A 22,574-nucleotide genomic window follows, 5' to 3' on the forward strand; every position below is an offset into this window, starting at 1 on the left:
GTAAATCTTTTTTTTTTCTGGAGACAGTCTCGCTCTGTCGCCCTAGCTTGGGTGCAGTGGCTCAATCTTGGCTCACTGCGACCTCCATCTCCTGGAATGAAGCGATTCTTGTGCCTCAGCCTCCCAAGTAGCTGGGACTACAGGCACCCACCACCAAGCCCGGCTAATTTTTTTTTTTTTTTTTGTATTTTAATAGAGATGTGGTTTTATCACATTGGTTAGGGTGGTCTCAAACTCCTGAGCTCAGGCAATCCACTCGCCTCGGCCTCATAAAGTGCTAGGTAGGGTTACAGGCATGAGGCACCGCACCCGGCCAAGAAAAGGTAAATCCTACCTGCATTTTACAAAAAAAAAAATTTTGTTTTTTTTGAGACGGAGTTTCACTCTTGTTGCCCAGGCTGGAGTGCAGTGGCGTGATCTCGGCTCACCACAACCTCCGCCTCCCGGGTTCAAGCGTTTCTCCTGCCTCAGTCTCCCAAGTAGTTGGGATTACAGGCATGCACCACCATGCCCAGCTAATTTTTTGTATTTTTAGTAGAGACTGGGTTTCTCCATGTTGGTCAGGCTGGTCTCGAACTCCTGACCTCAGGTGATCTGCCCACCTTGGCCTTCCAAAGTTCTGGGATTACAGGCGTGAGCTACCGCGCCCGGCCACAATTTTTTTTTTAAATTGAAAAAAAAAAAAAAATGTAAGGGCAAAAAATTGATTGCGTGTGCCAAAGAAATAATAAAGGATCAGTATTCCACTTAGGAATGCACAAAATAAAAACAAGTGGAATAAAATTAGCAAGGCGTGGTGGCACATGCCTGTAATCCCAGGTATTTGGGAGGCTAAGGTAGAAGAATCAAAGGCAGAGGTTGCGGTGAGCTGAGATTATGCCATTGCATTGCACTCCATCCTGGGCAACAAGAGTGAAACTCCGTCTCAGGAAGAAAAAAAAAAGTGAAACAGTTCCTCCCCTGGGATCCTCTTGTCTACCTGTGCACATCTGCAGGGCTTCCAGCTCATCGGCGTTGAGGTGCACGTAAGAGTGAAGGATGGTCCAGTCCTGTCGGTGCCACACCAGGGCAGGCAGAGTCCTGGGGAATCAAGGCAAGAACTCAAGTTGTTGCTCGTCCACACCTTAAAGACTCAGCCTGCCCCTTCTCCTCTTCCTGAGGAGGAAATGAAGAGGGTAGAGTTTATAGCTAATCAGGGACAGAGGTGAGACCAAGTCCCAAATGTGTTAACCTCTGGGCTTCAAATTAAAGCAATGCAATGTTTTATTATTTATTTTTTTGAGATGGAGTTTCACTTGTCACCCAGGCTGGGGTGCAATGGCACAATTTTGGCTCACCACAACCTCCACCTCCGGGGTTCAAGTGATTCTCCTGCCTCAGCCTCCCAAGTAGCTGGGACTACAGGTGCCTGCCACCACAGCTCGGTTAATTTTTGTATTTTTAGTAGAGATGGGGTTTCACCATGTTGGCCAGGCTGATCTTGAACTCCTGACCTCAGGTGACCCGCCTGCCTTGGCCTCCCAAAGTGCTAGGATTACAGGCGTGAGCCACTGCACCCATCTTCTATGCAATGTTTTAAACTCTGCTCTTGGGGATCAGATCAGCTACAGAAAGCTCAAGGTGAAATTTCAAAGGATCCCTGTGGTAGCAAGGAGTGATGCTTCTAAGGTTTTCCTCTGAACATCCCACTCTGGAGACTGCCATGGAAAGGGAGTCTGAAGGTAAAATTCAAAGTTACCTCTGCAAGCAAGAAATTTTCTGGAAGTCTCCCATTTATATTTAAAATTCTAGTAAAACTCACAAACCACATGTGTTTGTTTTCCTATGACACAGGTTTCTTTGAAAAAAACTTATGGTAGAATAATGACTTCAACAAGATGTATCAAATTTATCTGTGGCTTCATGAACCCCCGTTGCCCTGCTAAATATGTCAGAAGCTGTGACCAGTCCAGTTTAAGTAGCATACGTAGAGGGGGAAAAGGTGATGGGATAGAAAATATAGGCTTTTGGACCCAGAGTGGGCAGGGTAAAAGTTCTGGCCCTCTCACTGAAAATCTGATGCAATCATGATCATAACAATAATACCTTCTAAAGTGTGTCTTAGAGGCTAGGTACATGTTAAGCTAGGTACATGTTAAGCATCTTACACAAATTATTTCCAGTCTTTTTTTTTGTTGTTGTTGTTGTTGAGGCGGAGTCTCACTCTGTCGCCCAGGCTGGAGTGCAGTGGCCGGATCTCAGCTCACTGCAAGCTCCGCCTCCCAGGTTTACACCATTCTCCTGCCTCAGCCTCCCGAGTAGCTGGGACTACAGGCGCCCGCCACCTCGCCCAGCTAGTTTTTTGTATTTTTTTTTAGTAGAGACGGGGTTTCACCGTGTTAGCCAGGATGATCTCGATCTCCTGACCTCGTGATCCACCCGTCTCGGCCTCCCAAAGTGCTGGGATTACAGGCTTGAGCCACCGCGCCCGGCCACAAACCTAAAATATTTGCTGTCTGGCAAGGAAAAGTTTGCTAACCCCCTGCTCTAAAATAGTCATAAATAGTCCAAATCAGTGGCCTTGAACTACTAGAGCTAAAGAGACACTTCAGACCAAAGGTGGTATTTCACATGCTATTTATAGCAAATGTTCAACAGAACAGAGCACACAGTAACATCTAGTACCGCAAACTGTCTGCCAAGAAAGTTAACACTTTTTGATAATTAGAGATGATACCTGGTAAACTCCTGGACCGCTTCTATTTTGGGGTGATATACCACAATTCTTTTCTTTAGCATCAGTGCTGTGTGTAAGATAACAGTTTCCATTCCAAACTGAGATACAATGTCTTCAAGAAAGAGAAATTGTAATGTTACTGCATTACACATCATGTAAGGAAATAAAGGTTTATTTTTTTCTTTTTTTGTTTTTTGAGACAGAGTCTCACTGTGTCACCCAGGCTAGAGTGCGGTGGCATGATCTTTGCTCACTGCAACCTGCCTCCTGGGCTCAAGTGATTCTCCTGCTTCAGCTTCCTGGGTAGCTTGGATTACAGGCACAAGCCACCATGCCCAGCTAATATTTGTATTTTTAGTAGAGATGGGATTTCACCATGTTGGCCAGGCTGATCCTGAACTCCTGACCTCAAGTGATCCACTCACCTCAGCCTCCCAAAGTGTTGGGATTATAGGTGTGAGTCACAGTGCCTGGCCTACAAAATTATTTTTAATACAGAGAATTTAGGCAAATGTTGTAAAGCTTACAAACACTTTATTTAGTGGACGAGGGGATCTATCCTATGTCGGCTTCCCAGGACGTCTGCTCTGCCCCACATGAGACTCTATGGTGGGATGCAGAGAGGAAGCTAGATTCACAAAAAGTGAAACAATTGATGTGAAGGGGACCAGCACCTTTTTGTATCATTAAAACTTCCTGATTAAAAAATAGTAATAATAAAGTGTCTGCCAGGTGCAGGGTGGCTCATGTCTGTAATCCCAACACTTAGGGAGGCCAAGGTGGGAGGATCACTTGAGCCCAGGAGTTTGAGATCAGCCTGGGCAACACAGGGAGACTCTGTCTCTAAAAAATATTTTTAAAATATATGGGGCCAGGTGCAGTGCCTCACACTGTAATCCCAGCACTTTGGGAGGCCTAAGCAGACGGGTCGCCTGAGGTCAGGAGTTTGACACCAGCCTGGTCAACATGGTGCAACCCCATCTCTACTAAAAATACAAAATTAGGCTGGGAGCAGTGGCTCATACCTATAATTCCAGCACTTTGGGAGGCCAAGGCAGGTGGATCACCTGAGGTCAGGAGTTCCAGACCAGCCTGGCCAACATGGAGAAACCCCATCTCTACTAAGAATACAAAATTAGGCGGGCGTGGTAGCACATGCCTGTAATCCCAGCTACTTGGGAGGCTGAGGCAGGAGAATCACTTGAACCCAGGAGGCAGAGGATGCGGTGAGCCATGATTGCGCCACCCAGTCTGGGCAACAAGAGCGAAACTCTGTCTCAAAAAAAAAAAAAAAATTAGTTGGGTGTGGTGGCAGGTGCCTGTAGTCCGTCCCAGCTACCTGGGAGGCTGAGGCACGAGAATCACTTGAACCTGGAAGGCAGAGGTTGTGGTGAGCTGAGATCATGCCACTGCACTCCAGCCTGGCTGACACAGTGAGATTCTGTCTCAAAAAAAAAAAAAATTAGCTGGGCAGGGCATGGTAGTGTGCACCTGTAGTCCCAGCTACTCAGGAGGCTGAGGTGGAAGGATTGCTTGAGCCCAGGAAGTTGAGGTTACAGTGAGCTGTGATTGTACCACCACTGCACTTCAGCCTCAGTGACAAAGCAAGACCTTGTCTCAAAAGGAAAAAAAATAAGTCCATTAACTCCACCATGTCCCCCAGTATCATTACTTAAGTCCTTAAGTTAGCCTGACAAACACCTAACACCTCAACAGGGATGCTGAGAAAACTCAAAGAACAGTGGGATGAAAAGAAAAGACAGATGAGCACTGTGGGAGGACATGACAGAGCAGCCTCGCCTTCAGAGTTCCCTCGCCTCCTGCTCAGGGACACTGAAGTCTGTGGCTTTGGCCTGTGCTGTCTGCATTTTGGATTTTCCAGCTGGAACTTAAATTAGGAGCTTGGGGTCAAGGACTTGGGCTCTTCAGATGACAGAGACAACTGCTAAGATCTAAGAAAAGAAATGTAATCCATGAAGACCTCGAGCCACAAAATTCAGCTCACCAGTGAGAAAACATTTCTAAAATAGCCAATAGAATAATATGGAAACAAACACCACAAAAATCTGTTTTCCTGTGAGAGAATTCTAACTCAATAAGGAAATACAGGGGTTAAAGTTACCCTCTTGTGTACAAATGATATGAAAATATTATGTAAATGAAAATAACGGCCGGGCGCGGTGGCTCAAGCCTGTAATCCCAGCACTTTGGGAGGCCGAGACGGGCGGATCACGAGGTCAGGAGATCGAGACCATCCTGGCTAACACGGTGAAACCCCGTCTCTACTAAAAATACAAAAACTAGCCGGGCGAGGTGGCGGGCGCCTGTAGTCCCAGCTACTCGGGAGGCTGAGGCAGGAGAATGGCGTAAACCCGGGAGGCGGAGCTTGCAGTGAGCTGAGATCTGGCCACTGCACTCCAGTCTGGGCAACAGAGCGAGACTCCGCCTCAAAAAAAAAAAAAAAAAAAAAAGAAAATAACGTATGGAAGGATTAGAATTATCTATTCATCAGATAATTCTAATTAATCTAATTATCTAATTACTCTATTAGGAACAATAGGATCTAATGAGACTGTTCTTGGCTTAGGGATTTTGTCATTGGATGGGTTTTGTTTTTTCCCTTCTTACCTTTGATGGAGCCAGCCAGGTAGGCCTTTCGGACATCAAAATCCTTACTAAGGAAAGAGCCATTTTCTTCACTCTGGCATATCCCCTTTGTGAGAACTGCAATATAACTCTCCATCATTTTAACTGGGCTCCCATGTTTCAGGTACATTCTGTAAGAAAGGACAACAAAGCAACTATGCTTCCATTTGGCATAATCATATGGAGATATCTATGCACCCAGGCTGGTCCAGGTGCTTTCTCAAGAATCCGAAGCCACCTTGCTATGCCCTTCTGAATGCTTCACTGTTATTTTTTTTTGAGACAGAGTCTCACTCTGTCGCCCAGTCTGGAGTGCAGTGGCACAATCTTGGCTCACTGAAACCTCCACCTCCTGGATTCAAGCATTTCTCCCGCCTCAGTCTCCCGAATAGCTGGGATTACAGGTGTGTGCCACCACCTGCTAATTTTTGTAATTTTAGTAGAGATGGGATCTCACCATGTTGGCCAGGCTGGTCTCTAACTCCTGACCTCAGGTGCTCCACCCACCTCAGCCTCCTAAAGTGCTGGGATTATAGACGTGAGTTACCGCACTTGGCCTGAATGCTTGAATCTTTTCACGTAGAAAGTAGTGTTACTTCGGTGAAACGTTGTCTCTACTAAAAATACAAAAAATTAGCTGGGCGTGGTGACAGGCGCCTGTAGTCCCAGCTACTTGGGAGGTGAAGCAGGAGAATGGCGTGAACCCGGGAGGTGGAGCTTGCAGTGAGCCGAGATCGCGCCACTGCACTCCAGCTTGGGCGAGAGTGACGAGACTCCGTCTCAAAAAAAAAAAAAAAAAAGAATGTTGTGCACTTATCCTGTGTCTCACATTCCCAACTGGGGTTCTTAGTCATGCAACTCTGTTTTATTACTGAGATTTCCTTTGACAAGAAAGGAGTTTTATGCACTGTTCACAGAGAAAGCAGTAATTAGTTGTAGAACCCATACTTATTATTAGAGTTCCCAGAGGTAGCTACAATTAGCTAATTAAGAAATCAGGCCAGGCGCGGTGGCTCAAGCCTGTAATCCCAGCACTTTGGGACGGGCGGTTCACGAGGTCAGGAGATCGAGACCATCCTGGCTAACACGGTGAAACCCCGTCTCTACTAAAAAATACAAAAACTAGCCGGGTGAGGTGCCGGGCGCCTGTAGTCCCAGCTACTCGGGAGGCTGAGGCAGGAGAATGGCGTAAACCCGGGAGGCGGAGCTTGCAGTGAGCTGAGATTGGGCCACTGCACTCCAGCCCGCGTGACAGAGACTCCGTCTCAAAAAAAAAAAAAAAAAAATCAACACTCCTTTAGGTTTCTGATGATAAATGCACATTAGACATTCATCATCAAGTTAAAGCTTCCAGAAAATGCTGACAGGAAACTGGATGCATTTACAGCTCACATGTGGAATCCGTCTTTTCCCCTTGAAATCTCTTCCTGTGAGCAACGAAAACTAAATTTTGCTTGAGAAACATGACTGGGTCTATTTGAGCCTTTCAGGAGCTGGTGGGATAGAAAATCGGGAAGAAAATAAAACATATTTAACACAGATCACTTGAGGGCCGGGCACGGTGACTCATACCTGTAATCATAGCACTTTGGGAGGCCGAGGCAGGCGGATCATTTGAGGCCAGGAGTTCGAGACCAGCCCGGGCAACACGGTGAAACCCTGTCTCTACTAAAAACACAAAAATTAGCTGGGCCTGGTGGCTCATGCCTGTAATCCCAGCTACTTGGGAGGCTGAGGCAGGAGAATCGCTTGAAGCCAGGAGGAGGAGGTTGCAGTGAGTCAAGATCACACCACTGCACTCCAGCCTGGGCAACAGAGTGAGATTCCGTCTCAAAAAAAAAAAAAAACAAGACAGATCACTTGAAAATTATATTTATCACAGACTAAATGAAAAAAGCAAGTGTTTTAACTGCTTGCCACCTTTTGTCAATCATCACTGTTTTTAAAAAATTACTAATTCAGTTCACAACTTCAGGGAAAAAAGGTAAAGAACAAGGAATGTGGTGACCTTTCACACACATAAAATACATTCAAACCCAGGAACTCACACACAAGCTCACAAGGGGAGAAAAACTTCTCTGATAGGATATAAAAAAGGAGGTCACAGGAGTTACGTTGAGTGGGGGTCAGGAGGTAGAACTGGAGTCTGGGAACAGGAGGATGAGGGAGCTTAGTTTTCACTGTACAATCTCCTGTATTTCTAAGTGTGCTTTATTACCACCAACAACAAAAAAAGCAAAATGCCATTAACTTTCTAAAATAGAGGCTGAGCGCTGTGGCTCATGCTTATAATCTCAGCACTACGGGAGGCCGAGGCAAGAGGCTCACTCGAGGCCAGGAGCTCAAGACAAGCCTGGTGAACATGGTGAAACCCTGTCTCTACTAAAAATATAAAAATTAGCCAGGCATGGTGGTGGGCGCCTGTAATTCCAGCTACTTGGGAGGCTGAGGCACAAGAATTGCTTAAACCCAGGAGGTGGAGGTTGTAGTGAGCCGAGATGGCGCCATTACATTCCAGCCTAGGTGACAGAGTGAGACTGTCTTAAAAAAAAAAAAAATTATAAAATATAAACAATACACAGTAATAGAGAAGAGAAACATAAGGTTGGTAGGATAAGATGACTTCTTACATGACAACCCTGGGCCAGGAGAGATAAAACAGAGGGGAAAATCCCCCCAAAAGCACTCTACAGGAAAAGCCCACAGTGTGACCCAGAGGGCCTTGTTCAGATAGACATCCATAGGCTGCCACACCTGGCCTGGAGAGCTGACTGCAAGTGTGCATGAAACCCCGGTTCTCTAGCAGGGCCACTAGCTGCAAGCGACTAGAGGCTGAAGGGGACCACAGCAGTGAACCTGCAGCCACAGAGGGAATGAGGTTCCCTCCTGCGGGCTTCCGCTGCGGCTGTGAGCAGCAAGCTGTGTGTGGAAGGCACGCCTGCCTGCTCCTCTCACCAGAAACGGAGGGAGGCAACTCCCTGTCAACCTCACTGTCATAAAGAAAAGAAGTCTTTGCCTATGAGTGTGTGCATGTACATGCAGACCTGTGTGTGCGTGTGTGTACAAATACTTGGACGTGCATACATGCAAGAGCGAGCATAGTGCTGCATTAAGGGGCAGGAAGCAGAGGCGGCGGCTGGCAGTAGCTCCGAGTTCTCACTTCTCTTGCACCATGACGGGAGAGGAAATCCGGGATACTACAATGCCACACACTGCAGAAGATGAGAAACCATCTGGGCCTCCTTCTGGGCAGGAAGTGGGGTCTGAAGCAACTTTGGCTTTTGGACTCCAGAATATTTCCCAGTGAATTCAGTTGAGCAACCAAATGAAATGGGAGTCCAATGTTTGTTCAAAAATACCTCTGTAGTGTTTCAGTTTATGGCTTCTGGATAGCGTCTTTTCTGGCAATAATAATCTCCCTTTGTGTAAGTGCCACATTAGCAGACAGCTGTTTATCCACAGTGAGACATTCGCCTGGAATTTCTTATGAGAGTAGGAAGCTTTTTTATTCTGGCTGGCTGCAAAAATGGTGAAATCTCATTTAACCAAGATACAATCTAACTGAAACCCTTAAGTAATGAGAAGATAGTCTTATGATAGTTTTTCTCTTTATTTTTTTTTGCTTTTTCTGGTGTGTGTATATACATTGATGCACAAAAACAGCCAAAAGGCAACCATTTATTGAGTTTTTTTTTTTTTGAGACGGAGTCTCGTTCTGTCGCCTGGGCTGGAGTGCAGTGGCGCGATCTTGGCTCACTGCAAGTTCTGCCTCCTGGGTTCACACCATTCTCCTGCCTCAGCCTCCAGAGTGGCTGGGACTACAGGCGCCCGCCCCCACGCCTGGCTAATTTTTTGTATTTTTAGTAAAGATGGGGTTTCACTGTGTTAGCCAGGATGGTCTTGATCTCCTGACCTCGTGATCCGCCCACCTCGGCCTCCCAAAGTGCTGGGATTACAGGTGTGAGAGACTATGCCAGGCCATTTTAGATAAATTTTTCAACAATGGAGATGAAACTAAAACAGTCTAGCTGAATCATGACTAACCAATTAATCAGAATTCCCTAGCTTCTCAACATTCCAGCTAAGAAATGTGTTCCTGTGCTTTGGCATGATTCTTTCCCCTAAATGACTACACACACAGACCTTGACACACACGAACCAGTTTACCGTGTCATAAGGCACTTAACTTATCCAACCTACTAAGGGAATTCTAGACTAGAAGTGAACAGAAGTAACAGACCAAAAGTAGGAAGTGACTCAGAACACCCAGGAGCTACAATAGCTACACAAACTGCTTCTTCTCTTCCCCTAGATCATTTATCCAAATAAGAGAAGTTATCAATAAAGCAAAAGAGAAAGGCCCTCTTTACAGTCTGTGAAGGGCTACTCAAGACTTTGTTGGGGAGACACAAGGCTGAACTTTGCTTTCTCAGTGTAGAAATCTGCTATTTAACTATATTAAGGTCTTCATTTTGTATATTAGCATTGAATACAATTTTTATACAGACCTACACAATATCCTAGTGAAGGCAGCATACTTCTCTGGGTTAAAATCTTTGGTGGTCAGAACAATAGAAAAATGAGTCACCTGTTCAAAAGAAACAAAAAAAAAAAAAACACACTTTTTAAAGACACTTTAGCAGAATTTTTATTACTATATTCTAACAAACCTTTTGTTTAAAACATACAGTATTAAAAGAAAAAGACCAGCTGGGCGTGGTGGCTCACGCCTGTAATCCCAGCACTTTAGGAGGCTGAGGTGGGCAGATCACGAGGTCAGGAGATCGAGACCATCCTGGCTAACACAGTGAAACCCTGTCTCTACTAAAGAATACAAATAGCCGGGCGTAGTGGCAAGCGCCTGTAGTCTCAGCTACTCGGGAGGCTGAGGCAGGGAATTGCTTGAACCCAGAAGGCAGAGGTTGCAGTGAGCCGAGATCGTGCCACTGCACTCCAGCCTGGGCAACAGAGTGAGACTTTGTCTCAAAAAAAGAAAAGAAGCTTCATTTACTAAATGCCTCTATTATTATAAATTTCTGATAATCATATACCTAATATTTCCACTAATGAGACAAAATTCAGAATTTTAGAAATACAAAACTTTGAAGAGACACATTTAAAATGAAGAGTAGATAGTGGCACATGCCTGTAATCCCAGCTACTTGGGAAGCTGAGGCATGAGAATCTGCTGATCTCATGCTACTTAGGAAGCTGATCCTAGGAGACAGCTACTTAGGAAGCTGATCCTAGGAGACAGAGGTTGCAGTGAGCCGATATCATACCACTGCACTCCAACCTGGGTGACAGAGCAAGACTCCATCTCAAAAAAAGAAAAAATAATAAAATAAAAAGAACTTACTGAGCAATAAACCAAAGATTTCATTACATATTGAAACCTATCTTTTTGGCCAGGTGCAGTGGCTCGTGCCTGTAATTCCAGAACTTTAGGAGAAAAGACAGGAGGAACACTTGAACCCAGGAGTTCCAGACCAGGCTGGGCAACAGAGTGAGACCTCATCCCTACAAAAAATTTTAACACTACCAGGGCATGGTGATGCACGCCTGTGCTCCCAGCTACTCAGGGAGCTGAGGTGGGAGGGTCACTTGGGCCCAGGAGATTAAGGCTGCAGTGAGACATGATTGCACCACTGCACTGCAGCCTGGGTGACAAAATGAGACTCTGACTCAAAAAATAAAAATTAAAAATTGAAGTTAAAAGAAAAAAAGAAAGAAAGAAAATTAGCTGGACATGGTGGCACATGCCTGTAATCCCAGCTACTCAGGAGGCTGAGGCAGGAGAATGGCTTGAACCTGGGAGGCAGAGGTTGCAGTGAGCCGAGATCATGCCGCTGCACTCCAGCCTGGGTGACAAGAGCAAAACTCCCATCTAAAAAAAAAACACACACAACCTATCTTCTTGCAAATTTGTATTTTTTATATTTTGTAACTATGAATCTGCCTTGTCTTAAGCCTTCTACAGTTTCTAAATTGTTACCTTCCTGCTATTTTAAATGTAATTTCTTAAATTTAAGCTGGTATTCTAGTCATGTTTCAGAGAGTCCCACTATTGGCTATACATTAGCCCTAAAACAGGAAAAAATGTCTGTCTGGGTACATGCCAGAGGCTCAGCCGCTTTGTTCCAATATTCTACTCTTTGAAAAAACCTGCTGGTTGCTTGGGATTAGGAAAGTCCATGATTACCACATCCTAGTCTTCCACATGTCACACTGATACTGTTCATACCAAACAACACACCAAGAAAAGTCTACTTCATACTTGAGCTGCCTTAAACATCTTTTCTAAATTTTTTTTTTTTTTGAGACAGAGTTTCACTCTTGTTGCCTAGGCTAGAGTGCAATGGCACAATCTCGGCTCACCACAACCTCTGCCTCGTGGGTTCAAGAGATTCCTGCCGCAGGCCTCCCGAGTAGCTGGGATTACAGGCATGCGCCACCACGCCCGGCTAATTTTTTGTATTTTCAGTAGAGATGGGGTTTCTCCATGTTGGTCAGGCTGGTCTTGAACTCACAACCTCAGGTGATCCACCAGCCTCAGCCTCCCAAAATGCTGGGATTACTGGCGTGAGCCAACGCACTCGGCCTGCCTTTCTAAATTCTTAATTTATCCTGGCCGGGTACATCATCTGAGGTCAAGAGTTTAAGACCAGCCTGACAAACATGGTAAAACCTGTCTCTACTAAAAATACAAAAAATTAGCCAGGCGTGATGGTGGGTGCCTGTAATCCCAGGTACTCGGGAGGCTGAAGCAGGAGAATCACTTGAACCTGGGAGGCGGAGGTTGCAGTGAGCCGAGATTGTGCCATTGTACTCCAGACTGACCAAGAGAGAACAACTCCATCTCAAAAAAACAAAAACAAAAACAAAGGGGAAAAGACCACATATTGCTGTACTGCTCACCATTATATCAACTACAGGGTCTGTCATATAATAGACAATAATAAATATTTACAGAATGAATGAGAGTGAAGTGTGAAAGAGAATATTCCCAATGAAAATAATATTTAATATTTTCTTTTTTTTTTTTTTTTTTGAGACGGAGTCTCGCTCTGTCGCCAGGCTGGAGTACAGTGGCGTGATCTCGGCTTACTGCAACCTCCGCCTCCTGGGTTCAAGCGATTCTCCTGCCTAAGTCTCCTGAGTAGCTGGGACTACAGGCGCGTGCCACCACGCCCAGCTAATTTTTGTATTTTTAGTAGAGACAGGATTTCACCATGTTGGCCAGGATGGTCTCAATCTGTTGACCTCATGATCCGCTCACCTCGGCCTCCCAAAGTGCTGGGATTACAGGGGTGAGCCACTGTGCCCAGCCTATTTTGGTTTTTTTTTTTACCTTCATGCAATCATACCTTTTTCAAAATGGAAGACTCTGGAACTTCAATTGTTGTGATATAAAACCATGTTCTTCTGTACTGACCAAAGACAAAGAAATGGAGAAGTTTGTTTTCATCTGTAAGGCAGCATTTTCTCAGCAGCAGGTTCCTTAATGTGGCTGTCGTGGAAGGATAACACCACACCCACAGAACTTCTCCATTTGTGTCCTTTTCTACGGTGGAAAGATGGTCACTGTGAGAATGTCAAACAGCAGCAAGGAAGTGAATTGACTGGTTACTCAGAAACACTTAGTGGAATCAGTTTTAACACCCCATTTTACAAAGCAACTTAGAGTACTTGAGACCCCAAATTCCCACCTATCTCTACTGCTCAAATTATCCAGCTGTCATGATCCTGAATTACAGGCCACCTGAGTAAAAGTTTTTATAACAAACCATGAATGAAAATTCAGCCTTAGAGATAAGGTAGAGTGGCCGGGCGCGGTGGCTCAAGCCTGTAATCCCAGCACTTTGGGAGGCCGAGACGGGCGGATCACGAGGTCAGGAGATCGAGACCATCCTGGCTAACACAGTGAACCCCGTCTCTACTAAAAATACAAAAAACTAGCCGGGCGAGATGGCGGGCGCCTGTAGTCCCAGCTACTTGGGAGGCTGAGGCAGGAGAATGGCGTGAACCCGGGAGGCGGAGCTTGCAGTGAGCTGAGATCCGGTCACTGCACTCCAGCCCGGGCGACAGAGCGAGACTCCGCCTCAAAAAAAAAAAAAAAAAAAAGAGATAAGGTAGAGTTTCAGCTGGGCACGGTGGCTCACGCCTGTAATCCCATCACTTTGGGAGGCCAAGGCGAGTGGATTACCTGAGGTCGGGACTTGGAGACCAGTCTGACCAATCTGGAAAAACCCCGTCTCTACTAATAATACAAAAATTAGCCGGGTGTGGTGGGGCATGCCTGTAATCCCAGCTACTCGGGAGGCTAAGGCACAAGAATTGCTTGAACCTGGGAGGCAGAGGTTGCAGTCAGCCAAGATCACGCCACTGCATTCTAGCCTGGGCAACAGAGCGAAACTTGGTCTCTCCAGGGAGAGATGTTTCTTGGTTCCCTGACCGGGAACCAACAGGAGGGGAGTATTCCATGGAGACTGATAAGAAACTATAATTCCAAAGGTTCTTAAGTGCTTGAGATGGATCTGGATACCTTCAAGAGCTTCTCTGGGGGCTGAGTACTGTTTTTGCCTAACCGGCTGTGCCCAGGCTTAACTTCTATAAGTACGGGGGCTTAGTTGACTGCCACCCCTGGAGGGTTGTCTTCCGCCTACACTTTTGGCCACCGCTTAGCCAGAGCTGGTCTTATCTCTTGGCTCAGCTCAGTTAAGAAAAGTCTCCATTCCTCCTCTCGGGGGACCGTAAGGGTCATAATGACTCCCGTTCCAGGTCAGTTTAGCAGCAAAGAGCCGTGCTCTGTAAAAGAGATAGTGGCGCTCAGCTTGCTAAGCAAGTCCCTTCCCAACAAGGGCAAGGAACAGTCAGGCATGTACAAAAACTGGTGAATCACTTTATGTTCTCCTACAGTACAAGTCTGAGGCAAGCAGAAAGCTTGCTTTGCTGAAACCCTCATGGCTCCAATTATGTCAACAGTCTTTTTGGATAAGGGGGTGACTGGGGTGGTTACTACAGAATGTTCAGAACCGGTATCTACAAGAAAATCAATGTCTTTACCCCCGACTGTCATCCTGACCATAGGCTCTTTGGGGGCACTTGAGCCTGGTCCCCCTCAGTCCAATAAGCCTTCTGCCAGGTTAAGCAGGGCCCCTTCCTCCTTGTCTAGAGCCTCTTGCTCTGAGTCTCCTTGTTTTCCTTTTAGCTGAGAGCATTTGTTCTTCCAATGTCCCATTTCTTTACAATAAGCACACTGGTTACTCTCTGGTACCCCAGTTTTGGGTCGTAAACCAGCTGCCAAGGGAGGGGTTTTTCCCGAGGCTTCACCTCCTCTCTTGTCTACTCTGGGTGGCCTAGGGATATGTTTGTCTTGTGGAGGCGCAAGCACTGTGGGCTCAAGAGTGGGGAGCCTCTCTCCCTGGTAAGGGGAGGGCACCACTGGGATCAATGGTGCCATCTCCTGCAGTGGATCTTCTGATGTTGGGTCGAACAGAACTTCAGGAGTTGATTTCCCTCGGCAAGTGGAGCGGGATCCTTCCTTGGCTGCCTGTCCCTTTGCTACTAGCACTGCTGCTGCCTGCCCTCTTAGCCACTGTGAGGGGTCTAGCACCAGTTGTAACCAAGTGTCTATGTATGGGAACTGGTCTGAGTGTCCTGACTTACCAGTTACCTTGTGCCATACCTTAGAAACAAGGAACCTGTCCAGGCTTCCTTGTGATGGCCAACCCACTTCTAATGTTGGCCAATCTATTTCACACAAAGTTCTAAGTTTTCCTCTGTCATAGTAACCCCATAGTCTCCATTAAATCCCTTCTTAAGATTTTTCAACCTAGTTCCTAGCGGAGTGGGCTCACTTTGTGTCTGACCCATGTTTCCTCGAGACAAAACACCACGCTCACACCACATGCACACCACAAAACAAAGAACGGGTAAAAAGGGCGCACATACACCTTTTCAGTTTATACCAAACCAGAATCAAAACCAAAATCAGAGTATCCAGAAATCCGAGCCAGGTCAAAACCAAAACCAAAGTATCAAACAATTCAATTCAAGTCAAGTCAAAAACAAAAACCAAAGTATCAAGCAAGCAATTCAAGTCAAAAACAAAAACCAAAGTGCCGATACAGGCACGCCGTGGGTGATCAGGCCACGCTTCCACTCAAATGGAGTGGGCAAGTTCCAAAGACTAGTCTTACCAAGTTTCAGATGTCTGGACTTAAAGTGCCAGTTCCTTCCCGGTGTCCAGCCACTGTGTTGATCCTCCACGGGGCCTGCTGTGCACTGCTCTGAGGAGGCGTCCCACCGAGGCAAATGCCTACCCGGGAGCGCTCTCAGGATCCGCATCGCTCAAGCTGGCCAGAGTACCCCGAAGGGATGCTCTACAGGGCAGGCATAAGCTGCCTAAGGGGCTGCCTCGACCATCCATTAATCACCTCGCTTCCCGGTCAGGGAACCAAGAAATGTAGCAGGACGAGCCGGAGACAAAACTCCTCAGACACCGGATTAAAGAAGGAAGAGGTTTTTTATTCGGCCGGGAGCTCGGCTCTTAAGATGCGAGTCTGCTGATGCTCCCGGCCGAATAAAAATCCTCTTCCTTCTTTAATCCAGTGTCTGAGGAGTTTTGTCTGTGGCTCATCCTGCTACGCCAGCTACTCAGGAAGCTAAGGTGGGAGGATCACTTTAGCCCAGGATTCAGAGGTTGTCATGAGGTATGCACCACTGCATTCCAGCCTAGTCAACAGAGAGAGACCCTGTCTCTAAAAACTACAAATAAAAAATTGTTATTGAAACAGAACTACCATTCCACCCAGTAATTCCACTACTGGGTATCTGCCAAAAGGAAAAGAAATCATTATATTAAAAAAGACACCCACACTTTTTTTTTTTTCTCTTTAGAGACAGAGTCTCACTCTGTCACTCAGGCTGCAGTGCAGTGACGTGATCTCAGCTCACTGCAACCTCCACCTCCCGGGTTCAAGTGATTCTCCTGCCTCAGCCTCCCAAGTAGCTGAGATTACAGGGGTGCACCATCACACCCAGCTAATTTTTTGCCTTTTTAGCAGAGACAGGGTTTTGCTATATTGGCCAGGCTGATCAACTCCCAGCCTCAATTGATCCACCTGCCTCAGCCTCCCAAAGTGCTGGGATTACAGGCATGAGCCAGCACGCCTGGCCTCCTTTTTTTTTATTTCTTTTTTTGAGATGGGGTGGGGGATCTTGCTCTGTCACCCATGCTGGAGTACAGTGGCATGATCTCAGTTCACTGCAACCTCTGCCTCCTGGGATCAAGCAATCCTCCCACCTACAGGCACACCACACCTGGCTAATTTTTGTATTTTTTGTAGAGACAGGGTTTTACCACGTTGCCCAGGCTGGCTGCAAACCCCTTTTAAATTCACGTTAATGTGAATAATAAAAAAACTGCTGAGTTCAAAACATGATCATATGTCATCTTTTTATTTGCTATTAGTAAAGACAGTTTAACAGCCTTAGTTCAAAAGTACCTTCTGGAGAAACTAAGTTACTTAGGTTTTGTTTTGAAGCAGTTTGAAAATCACGTTAGAAATAAATACAGTAATCCGCCTGGATAACATGTCGGTATCCCATCTCCACAAAAAATACAAAAATTAATCGGGTGGTGGTGCACGCCTGAGGTCCCAGCTACTCAGAGGCCGAGGCGGGAGGATAGTTCGGGCCTGGGAGGTGGAGGCTGCAGACAGTGGTGATTGCGCTACTGCACTCCAGTCTAGATAAGAGGGAGACCCTGCCTAAAAAAAAAAAAAAAGAAGAAAGAAAGAAATACAGTAAGCGATTCCCACATAAACGCACTGCTTTGAGGCAGTGAAAAATAATCAGCATATTTCTTCAGTTTTGCTAAAGCCTAAGCAATGTTATTGTGCACTTAGGGAATAGAAAGAGTTTAGGGGTGTGCAAAAATCTCGGGAAAATAAAACTTTTTCGAAGGGAACCAAGGGGTTCCACCCCCTAAACACCGCACGAGGCTGCCCAAAGATCCCAATGTGATATTTTTTAATTATGGAAGATAATTACATTCCTCAGAGCTAACCGAGATTCCACCTCACACGACTGTGTAGAAACTCCTGCTTTATGCACAAGCTGGATCACATGATGCAGGAGCTCTCCACTGGTGGGGGTTGGGGGCTCTGGGCTACACTGCGAGGGTCCCACGCCCGGCTCTGTACTGCCTATAGTATGTCCGTGCACAACGACGGCCTGGGCCTCCATTTGCTCCTCCGTGAAGTGCGCGTCAGACGTTTCCCCACGGCCCCTGGGTCCTTGGTGAGAGCTAAAAGGAGACAACGTGTGTACTACGCGCAGCACCTGGCCCAGCAGTCTCCAGCTGCCCGGTCCCAGAGTCACCCGTGGCTCCGAGGCAGCCGCCCGCGCACGGCTCGGGAGAACCGGGCCCTATCTCCGCCGCGCCGCGCCGCCAACCGGCTGCTCCCGCCCGGCCTGGCCCTGCCGGCCCAGCGCCCCTCGCAGCCGCCCAGCCTGGGCGCGCAGGGGGAGCTCCACCCCGGGATCTTGGAGGTCCCCGGGTTCCCTCAGGCCGGAAGGGCCCCACAGGCGGCCGCGGGCGGGCGGGCGGGCGACGGCGGCGGGCCGGGTCCCCTGCGCCAAGGAGGCCGGGCTCCGCCGCCCCCAGTCCAGGCCCAACAGGGAGGGGGCCGCGCCCTCCTCATGCGGGCGGCGCCGGGGGCCGCGGGAGCCCGGGCTGCCCCAGGCCAAGGTGGAGCAGAGGCAGAACCAGGGTGCGGGCTTGCCAGGCAGGGCGCCTACGTCCTCACCGATCAGCCCGACTCCAAGCATCAGCTGAGTGTCCACCACTTCGGCCGCAGCCATCTTCCGCCGCCGGGGCGCGCAGCTCTAGCTGCCGCCTGCAGGAACCGCCTCTCACCCGAGCCCCGCCCGCCGTAGGGCCCGCCCCCATGACAGGCCCCGCCTCCCTCCCCGGTCCATCACAGGCCCCGCCTCCCGCCGTAGGACCCGCCTCCCTGCCGCCCCGCCCAATCACAGGACCATCAACCCCTCCGTCGGCCCCGCCCCACCCGCAGGCCCACCTATTCCAGCCCCAGTCCTACCTGTCAGGACGTGCTGGGTGCAGCTCCACTCCTCTTCTGCCCTTGGCCCTTCGCACTTGGAAACCTTGAGTCTCCGCAGCCTCTCTCAATTTCTCTAATCCAGCTCTTCATCCTTCTTCTCAATCCACTCTAATCTTTCTTCCCGTCTTAGGCTTTCCTTGTTCTACCTCTGCCCTCTAGTCAAGCTCAAAAGAACAGGTCACCTTGTTCCTAAAAAGGGGCGTCCTGAGGATGGAGGAAGGGTCTCCATCCATTCCTTCATCCAGCCATCCCCAAAACAAAAATAAAATTGAGGGCCTAATAAGGCATTAGGGATACCTTACAGGGCTGAACAAGACAGAGCAGTCCACTGGGGAAGACAGACAATTGGTGAGTAGAATAAATAAATAAATAAATGAAATAAAACAATTAGCTGGGCGTGGTGGTGTGTGCCTGTGGTCCCACATCCTTGGGAGGCTGAGGTGGGAGGATTGCTTGAGTCTGGGAGGCTGAGGCCACAACAAGCCGTATCTGTACCAGTGAACTCCAACCTGGGTGAGAGAGTGAGACCCAGTCTCAAAAAAAAAAAAAAGTACCTCTTTGTCCCAGTTTGCTGGATGGCAGTGCATCCAAAGCAGATATTTGAGGTGCAGATTGATACGAGTTGGTGGTGTATTGTCAAGTTTTTTTTTTTTTTTTTTTTTTTTTGAGACAGAGTCTTGCCTTGTTGCCCAGGTTGGAGTGAAGTGGCACAAACTCGGCTCACTGCAACCTCTGCCTCCCGGGTTGAAGCCATTCTCCTGCCTCAGCCTCCTGAGTAGCTGGGATTACCAGCACCCACCACCACGCCCAGCTAATTAAAAAAATTTTTTTGTAGAGATGGGTCTCACTATGTTGCCCAGTCTGATCTCGAACTCCTGACCTCAAGTGATGCTCCTGCCTTGGCCTGCCATCATGCTGGGATCAGAGGCGTGAGCCACCACACCTGGCTAATTTTTTTTTTTAGTAGAGACGGGGGGGGTTTCACCATGTTGGCCAGGCTGGTCTCGAACTCCTGACCTCAGGTGATCCACCTGCCTCGGCCTCCCAAAGTGCTGGGATTATAGGCATGAGCCACTGCTCTTGGCCTGTTTTATTTTTTGTAGAGATAGGGTCTCGCCATATTGCCCCAGCTGGTCTTGAAATCCCAGGCTCAAGCAATCCTGCCTTAACCTTCCAGAGTATTATATAAAACTTAACATATTTCGGCTGGGTGCAGTGACTCACACCTGTAATCCCAGCACTTTGGGAGGCTGAGGCGGGCGGATCACAAGGTCAGGAGATCGAGACCATCCTGGATAACATGGTGAAACCCTGTCTCTAATAAAAATACAAAAAATTAGCCGGGTGTGGTGGTGGGTGCCCGTAGTCTGAGCTATTCGGGAGGCTGAAGCAGGAGAAAGGCATGAACCCGGGAGGTGGAGCTTGCAGTGAACTGAGATCATGCCACTGCACTCCAGCCTGGGCGACAGAGCGAGACTCAGTCTCAAAAAAAAAAAACTTAACATATTTCAGCTATTATTCTGAGTTGAGTTGTGTCCCCTCAAAATTCATACGTTGAAGCCCTAACCCTGAGTACCTCAGAAAGTGACTGTATTGGAGGCCTTTAAAGAGGTGCTTAGGTTAAAATGAGGTCATTCATGGTGGGCCCTAAGCAATCTAATGGATGTCCTTATTAAAAGAAGAAATGTGGGCCATGTGCAATGGCTCAAGCCTGTCATCTCAGCGCTTTGGGAGGCTGAAGCAGGTGGATCTCAAGAGCTTGAGACCAGCCTGGCCAACATGGTGAAACCCTGTCTCTACTAAAAATACAAAAATAATTAGCCGGGCGTATTGGCAGGTGCCTGTAATCCCAGCTACTCAGGAGGCCGAGGCAGGAGAATCACTTGAACTCGGGAGGCAGAGGTTGCAGTGAGCCAAGATCGCGCCACTGCACTCCAGTTGGGCAACAGAGCGAGACACTGTCAAAAAAAAAAAAGAAGAAGAAGAAGAAACGTGAACACAGAGAGACACCAGAGGCCTGTGTGGACACAGGAAAGAGCATATGTGAAGAGGTAGCCAGAAGGCAGCCATCTGCAAGCCAAATAGAGAGGCCACAGAGGAACTAACCTGCCCACATGCCTTGATTTTGGATTTCTAGCCTCTAGAGATGTGAGAAAGTACATTTTTGTTGTTCAAGCCACTCACTCTGTGCTACTTCATTATGGCAGCCTGAGCAAACGAATGTAGCTGCCCTTAGGTAATTTAGAGGGTTGGGGGGTCATTTGATTTTGTATTCTTTTTGAGAAAGGATCTGACTCTGTTGCCCAGGCTGGAGGGTGGTGACATGATCTCCGCTCACTGCAACCTCTGCCTCCTGGGCTCAAGTGATCCTCCCACCTCAGCCTCCCAAGTAGCTGGGACTACAGGCACGCACCACCACGCTCTGCTAATTTTTGTATTTTTTGTAGAGATGGGGTTTCACCGTGTTGCCCAAGCTGGTCTCAAACTTCTGAGCTCATTTATTTATGTCTTCTTTATTTATTTGTTTATTTATTTACTTATTTTTGAGACAGGGTCTGGCTCTTTCACCCAGACCGGAGTGCAGTGGTGCAATCTCAGTTCACTGCAAACTTCACCCTCTGGGCTCAAGCCATCCTCCCACCTAGGCCTCTGGAGTAGCTTGGACCACAGGTGTGCAAAATAGCCTGGCTATTTTTTTGTATTTTTAGTGGAGACAGGGTCTCACTAGATTGCCTAGGCGGGTCCCAGGCTCCTGAGCTCAAGCAATCCACCCACCTTGGCTTCCAAAGTGCTGGGACTACAAGTTAGAGTCACTGTGCCTGGCTGGTAATTTGTATTCGATGTATATGGATTGCCTTGCCAGAGATTGTATTTCTGTGGGGGTTTCCTCCTTTTCTCTTGCAAAAGAGAAGCTGGCAAAACTTTGAATTACTGAAGGTAACCCCTCTCTTCTCTCTGCAGTCGAAGTGTGCACTCTTTGAGTTTGCTCAGTCTTCCTTGGCCAGCCACTCAGTCCCTTGTCTGGAATTAAAACATACAATTATGTCCCTTTGTGAGAAGGGTTTAAGAGGAAACATGCCGGGTGCGGTGGCTCAAGCCTGTAATCCCAGCACTTTGGGAGGCTGAGACGGGCGGATCACGAGGTCAGGAGATAGAGACCATCCTGGCTAACACGGTGAAACCCCGTCTCTACTAACAATATATAAAAAAAAATACTAGCCGGGCGAGGTGGCGGGCGCCTGTAGTCCCAGCTACTCGGGAGGCTGAGGCAGGAGAATGGTGTAAACCCGGGAGGCGGAGCTTGCAGTGAGCTGAGATCCGGCCACTGCACTCCAGCCTGGGGGACAGAGCAAGACTCTGTCTCAAAAAAAAAAAAAAAAAAAAGAGGAAACATGCCAGATACCCAGAGGAATACCAATACCACAGAGAGAAGGCAACAAGGGGTGTGTGTGCGTGTGGAGTCGTGGACCTCAGGACCAGCCCTAACTTCTTGCTCCTGAGGCAGCTTGTTCCCCTGAATGATCTGGGAGTTGGCAAAATCTCTGTTCACTGCAACTTCTGCCTCTCCAACTTAAGCCATCTTCCCACCTCAGCCTTCCAAGTAGCTGGGACTACAGGTGTGCGCCACCACGCCTGGCTAATACTTTTTTTCTTTTTCTTTTAGAATTTTTAGTAGAGATGGGGTTTCACCATGTTGCCCAGGCTGGTCTTGAACTTGTGAGCTCCAGCTATCCACCCGCCTCACGCTCCCAAAGTGCTGGGATTACAGGTGTGAACCACCATGCTGGCTGCTTCCAGTTGTTTAAATAAAAAGTCTCTTGACATTGGGATGCATTTTACAATTATAATTCATAGTGTTTTTTTTCCCAAGGGGTGTATAAAATAATGATACATGGCCGGGCGCGGTGGCTCAAGCCTGTAATCCCAGCACTTTGGGAGGCCGAGACGGGCGGATCACGAGGTCAGGAGATCGAGACCATCCTGGCTAACACTGTGAAACCCCGTCTCTACTAAAAAATACAAAAAACTAGTCGGGCGAGGTGGCGGGCGCCTGTAGTCCCAGCTACTCGGGAGGCTGAGGC

General features: G+C 47.8%; 1 protein-coding gene across 8 annotated transcripts in view; it reads right to left on the reverse strand.

Annotated features, from left to right (window-relative positions):
• Positions 1 to 18,304, reverse strand: part of DENND10 (DENN domain containing 10) — a 30,864-nt gene extending 12,560 nt beyond the window's left edge. Inside the window, exons 1-7 of one of the 8 annotated variants that reach the window (XM_033181394.1) lie at positions 18,178 to 18,304; positions 17,436 to 17,675; positions 12,730 to 12,946; positions 9,871 to 9,950; positions 5,345 to 5,493; positions 2,717 to 2,828; positions 980 to 1,080 (exon numbers count right to left, since the gene is read on the reverse strand). In XM_033181394.1, coding sequence (XP_033037285.1) covers positions 980 to 1,080; positions 2,717 to 2,828; positions 5,345 to 5,493; positions 9,871 to 9,950; positions 12,730 to 12,946; positions 17,436 to 17,614 — 838 coding nt within the window. In that variant the 5' untranslated portion in view covers positions 17,615 to 17,675; positions 18,178 to 18,304. Of the gene's footprint in view, positions 1 to 979; positions 1,081 to 2,716; positions 2,829 to 5,344; positions 5,494 to 9,870; positions 9,951 to 12,729; positions 12,947 to 15,564; positions 15,904 to 17,419; positions 17,676 to 18,177 lie in introns of those variants that run through there. The other 7 variants (XM_033181404.1, XM_033181424.1, XM_033181384.1 and 4 more) reach the window with 7 other exon arrangements.
• Positions 18,305 to 22,574: the final 4,270 nt, after the last annotated feature.

The sequence above is a fragment of the Trachypithecus francoisi genome, unplaced genomic scaffold (genome assembly GCF_009764315.1).
Source record: "Trachypithecus francoisi isolate TF-2019V2 unplaced genomic scaffold, Tfra_2.0 Contig01579, whole genome shotgun sequence".
NCBI classification, from domain to species: domain Eukaryota; kingdom Metazoa; phylum Chordata; class Mammalia; order Primates; family Cercopithecidae; genus Trachypithecus; species Trachypithecus francoisi.